General features: G+C 34.7%; 1 protein-coding gene across 1 annotated transcript; it reads left to right on the plus strand.

Moving 5' to 3' along the window:
- Positions 1–315: 315 nt before the first annotated feature.
- On the plus strand, positions 316–4,809 carry LOC110695289. Its single transcript, XM_021872542.1, has 5 exons — positions 316–716; positions 2,772–2,890; positions 3,354–3,411; positions 3,673–3,750; positions 4,383–4,809. Exons 1-5 carry the CDS (start codon positions 533–535, stop codon positions 4,574–4,576), a joined length of 633 nt encoding a protein of 210 aa, XP_021728234.1. The 5' UTR covers positions 316–532; the 3' UTR covers positions 4,577–4,809.
- Positions 4,810–5,409: the final 600 nt, after the last annotated feature.

Consider the following 5,409-nt stretch of genomic DNA (forward strand, 5'->3'; position numbering starts at 1 on the left):
TAAAGACAGTAAAAATAAGGAATTAGTACAAATTTAACTTCAATACCTTCAAGCAAAATAATTTAAGTTGAATAAAGATAAGGTGAACCGAGCGCATGTTATAGTTCGGTGAAGATAAGGTGAAGTGAACCGAGCATCTGTTATATTCATTAAAGTTAACTTACTTTAGGTCCAATGAGTTTAGTTAAATTCATATTAGACAAGGTTTTTTTTTTGAGAAAATATTAGATAAGTTTAGAAAAAGCAAATTTGATAAAGGTTATCAAATTTTAAATTGCATCTAAATAAGGTGAAAATCATATGAATGAAATCCATTGTATCAAGATACCATTACAGAGTAGATGATTAGACCCAGTATTACGAGTACTTGACAGGGGAACAGTCCCACAGTTCTAGATCAACTCTGTTATTTTCTGGGCAGGTGCCAAAACCATCATTAACAAGACCCTTTTCGTCTTTCTCGACCCACCGCAACATCCAGAGCTTACCATAATCCATTTTCTCTCTCCTCTCAAACCTTACTTCCTCTCCAATGGCGTCTCTTCACTCCATGGTCGTTGCTCCTTCATTCGAACCCTTTACCATTCCTAGAGCTCCTTTCAAAACTTCCCCTTCTTTTCTATCTCTTCTACTTTCTCCATCTTCTACCTCGTCCTTCAATTTCAAAACCCCCAATCTCTGTTGCTTCTCTACTCCAACAAGAATCGCTCATTCCGGTATTTTTCTCTCTCCTTCAATTTATTCAACTTAGTTTCTTTGTGTTTCGGAATTTGCTACTGTATGCGAAATCGTGTAATTATCAATTTATTATGACAATTTTAAATCTGGTTGCTATTAGGATTTCTCTTGATGAATGTAGCTTTCAATTGCAAGATATTCGGTAATTTTAGAAAAGTCTTAATGTTTTATGCAATTTGAATTTGTTAAATCTCGCCATTTGATTGATTAATTACTAGGAAGTTCTGTTTAGGTTGTTATGATGATTCTCAAGTAACTTGATTTGTAATTAGAGAATCTTATTTTTAACTAGTAATATACAAATAATTTATTTTGTATAAATTTATACAAGTAATCTGCATGATTTTTGAGGGTTCTGCCCAAGAAATGTGAGGTATGATGAAGTTTTCTTCATTCTACTTCACTGGTCGCTTCAATATCAATAGCTTGGTAGTTTTGGTCATCATTGTTGGATTCCTTCTTCATCGATAGTCTGATGTTCCTAGCTGCTGCAAATACCTAGGTATATATTGCTGGTGTTATCGGAATACGATTAGTGCTCCATGTAGTTATGCTGGTGTGGATTGTATTAGCAATTTTATTTTAGTTTCGCAATGATTAGAACAATTTGGTAGCCTGAGGAACATAACCTCCATGTGATGAGCTTTTAAACTGAAGTTATAATGGCTGTGTTTTTTAATTAGGAAAGGAAACTGGGTGGATTACCAAAAACATCCTCTCCGGTGAAAGACCATGATATGATCAAAGCTTAAGATGAAATTACTCCCTAGTCTCTAGTCTCTACCATACCCCAATTCAAAGAAAACTTGGTGATTAGAACACACTGACTCTGAGTTCGATATTGATCGTACTTGTGCTGGAATATTGCTTAGAAGCAAATTGTCTTTGAAGATTGAAAGTGTAGAGAGTGTTTGACAGTGCTTGTTTGATGAAGCTATCCTCCTTACTTCACTGGTAGCTATAGACCTTTTTTTTATATATATAAAATTGTGTGTGTGATATTGTTGTTGGTTGCTTGGCTAATCAGTAGTTGATGTTTCTAGCCCCTTCAATTACTCTGGAATCAGTGATGGTAGTTGATGTAGATTTACTTTTGAGGATTGTATTGGCAAGTTTTTTTTATCACATGATCACCTGGTTACAACCTCCTTGTGATGAGGTTTTGGAAATTGGATCTGAAGTAATTCTAGGTTCACAGCTGTGAGTTTGATATTTAATTCTGGCTATAAAGTTTTTATAAAAGACTATACCTGCTGAGTTGCTGAATGATTGCTTCAGAAGTCTGTGGACATTGAAGACCAGGTGTAGATAATGTTTTTCAGTACCTATTTTAGCCTTTTAAGATATTATAAGTAGCTTCCATAGAGGAATGTATGTTCAAGTTTCTAGAAGGTGACCTTGAAGAGAAAATTCTATAGATGTTTTAGAAAGGTTGTGCGTTTATACATATTCACAGAAATAGTTTCAATTTGGCAGCAAAAGAGTAGGAATCTTGAAAGAGAAGTATCTGAATTAAGAGTGAAGCATCTTTTAGGAGATCCTGAATTTTTATTTTTTTAATTTTAATTTTTAAAAAAAAAGGTAACATCTATAGTTTGGTGATGAGGACCATGATATGTATTAATGTGTTTTTATATTGTCTTCCCATGATAGAGTCGCTAGTTAGAAGAGTCTTTAGTTAAAAATCATCTGAGATTTATTTATGAAACATGCTACAGTAGAGCGTTTTTTTTTATTTGTATAACTTCGTATCATATTATTACATGTAGGCTGTTCTTTTTGTTTATAACCATATGTTTAGTTGCTACAACTGTGCAACCTACATTATAATATCTGTATACAAAGCAACTTACACAGAAAATATCATATTAAATGAGCTGCCCATAATATAATTAAGACAAAAGGGAAATTATCATAAATGGCTTCTAACTTTGCTGATAACTATATATACAGTCAAATTTTTGTAGAATGTAGACTACTAATAATAATGTGCAGGGATTTTGAATTAATACCACTATGATGGATGTTCTCAGTTAAGGTTAAGGCTCAAGAATCTGAAGTCAGTGTTGCTGTGGACGCCTTTACTCAATTCAAACATTTGCTTCTGCCCATCACTGACAGAAATCCATATCTCTCAGAGGGAACAAGACAGGTATCATAATAAGCCAGTGACTCTGGAGATATAGGCCATGTTATATTTTATCCACTATGGCATTCTTCTAACCTTTTTAGTGCAACAATATTGAATGAACATTTCATGATAAATGTTTTGATGGCATCATTTTATATGTTTTGTAATATAGAGCAATTACATTCATGATAAATGTTTTTGAACTTTTGATGGCATCATATTATATAACCCCGTATTTCATTGTCCATGATTTAGAGAAATTCCTCCTGAATTCTCTATCCCTATTACAGCGCAACATGTCTCTCACATAAACAATACTCGTCTTTATTACATGGATGCATGAGCTATATCCTTGTACAAATTTACATGTCTCTCACATAAACAAATTTATGCTATACACTCAAAGTAATGCTTATTCTGTTCATGATTTGAAAATTTTGACTTGTGTCATTTTTCTACATCCGTGAATCAATTTCTTGTCAGGGCTGCTGCAACTACTGCTGCTTTGGCAAAAAAGTATGGAGCAGACATAACAGTTGTAGGTATGTATTCTGACTATATGTATATATTGTAGAATCAAAATTTGGGACTCAGCTACTCTAAATAGGCAGTAAGGCTGCATATTTTACAACTTCACTTCAATCAACTTGATGCAAGGTAGTCACTAATGAATGGTGGTGGTGGTGGTGTTGTATGCAATTGTAATACTTAATAATGTATTGCTGAGCTGTAGTAACAATTTTCTATCAAAGGCTTTTTCTAGTGCTAGATTACTGGCTACCAGAACTTTATGCTCATTGCAGTTATTGATGACAAGTCAAAAGAGTCGCATCCTGAGCATGAAACACAGTTGGGCAGCATTCGCTGGCATTTATCTGAAGGTATGCAGATGTATTCCTCCCTCCCTTTGCTCAATACCCCAGCCCACACTTTGCTTGTCTTTTCTAGTTTCTACTGTGCTTGCTCAAAATGATATTAGGTGGATGAAGTGAGGGACTCCGTAGGATGCAAAAGCTATCATATTCGATGGAATTTTGGCTTTTACTCACACAGGGGTGAAGGATGAAACCATTCATTATGTCATTCTGTGTGTGCTTGATCTGAATTAAAACTTGAATTTAGGGATAAGGACAAGGGGCTGATATGAATCTGGAGGGCTAAAATTTGCTTCTTTTTTCCCCCCTAGTGATTCCATCTTTTTGGGGTATTATTATTTGAAATGTTGATGTGTTGTTTCCTCTCAAGGTTCTAAATCTGATTGAAGAGTCTAAGCATTGTAGTTTGTTTCATCACTTGAGCACATGTGATTGCTAGATATCATTATGTATTTGATCCAGCAAGTCTCTTGCATCATGTCTATTATGTAGAGACAAGCTATTTATACTTAGTTTATCTTTATCCAAACCAACCATTACTAAAGGCAGGGGTCATCAGTCTATGCATGTTCTGCCAGTTAGCTGAATCAGACATCCATGTCATATGTGCACCCTTCTTATTGTTTTTAGTTTGACAGGTGGGTTTCAGGAATTTAAATTGCTAGAGAAACTCGGGGAAGGAAGTAAACCTACAGCCATAATTGGTGAAGTTGCTGATGATCTGAGTTTAGATTTGGTTGTTTTAAGCATGGAAGCAATACATTCCAAGCATGTTGATGCAAATCTCCTGGCAGAGTTTATTCCCTGCCCCGTCTTACTATTGCCCTTGTAAGATAGCTGAATTTGACGACCCTTCTCAAAGTGCCTCTGGTAATCTTGTTTTATCAATCTGATTTGTCTATTGTTTCCTTCTTTTGGTTTGGGCTTTTCTTGTGGTATCACTTTGAATTAAGAATATTGAGTTGAAAGTTTATTGTTGTACAGAAATCTGTGTTATTCTCAACTGTTTAAGCAAGTTGATTAACCTATGGTACTTATCACATCATCCCATCCCCATAAAAAAAATATCATTTTGTCTACATGTAATTGCAGCTCTAATTATATTGAGCAAATTATGTTCCATGTTTGTGACAAAAATGTGCTCAAATCATCGAGGGCCACGTATTAGTTACATAATTTTGCTTGGTTAGAGTCACGACAATAGAGGCTCAAAAATACTCGTTAGCTCATGTTTCATGAAATGTGTTGATAACACTAATTAATTAATAGGTTAGGTACGTTAAATCCCCAAGGAAAAAGAAAGGAAAGGAAAAGGTTAATGGTAAGTTATGCACTGGGTACAGCTAATAATGACACGACTTTCTCGTGGAAACTTATTTTCTGCACATTTGGTGATGGATTTGCTGCTTCTTAAGGTAGGTGAAACTTTCTAACGTTGCATCAATTTCAGTGACAGGGTTTTACCATGCACTAAAATAGTCACACCCTTTTATCTTCCTTAATTCCTCTGGTAGTTTACCCATTTTATCCCTATATAGACTATTTTTCATTCCTTAATTATTTCACCCCCACCAAAATAAATTCCTTCCTAAGAATTTAGGGTGTTGCTGAGATCTTATTCACATGAATCACATCTGCTCTTGTATATCGTATCGTATTCTAGCT

This window comes from Chenopodium quinoa, unplaced genomic scaffold, assembly GCF_001683475.1.
Source record: "Chenopodium quinoa cultivar QQ74 unplaced genomic scaffold, ASM168347v1, whole genome shotgun sequence".
In the NCBI taxonomy this organism is placed as follows: Eukaryota; Viridiplantae; Streptophyta; class Magnoliopsida; order Caryophyllales; family Amaranthaceae; genus Chenopodium; species Chenopodium quinoa.

Excerpts from the sequence above, each read along its gene's own strand:
- LOC110695289 (XM_021872542.1), top strand. The coding sequence starts at position 533 with ATGGCGTCTCTTCACTCCATGGTCGTTGCTCCTTCATTCGAACCCTTT. Across the intron at positions 717-2,771 it reads AACAAGAATCGCTCATTCCG|TTAAGGTTAAGGCTCAAGAA; the intron begins GTATTTTTCTCT and ends GGATGTTCTCAG. Across the intron at positions 3,412-3,672 it reads AGCAGACATAACAGTTGTAG|TTATTGATGACAAGTCAAAA; the intron begins GTATGTATTCTG and ends TGCTCATTGCAG.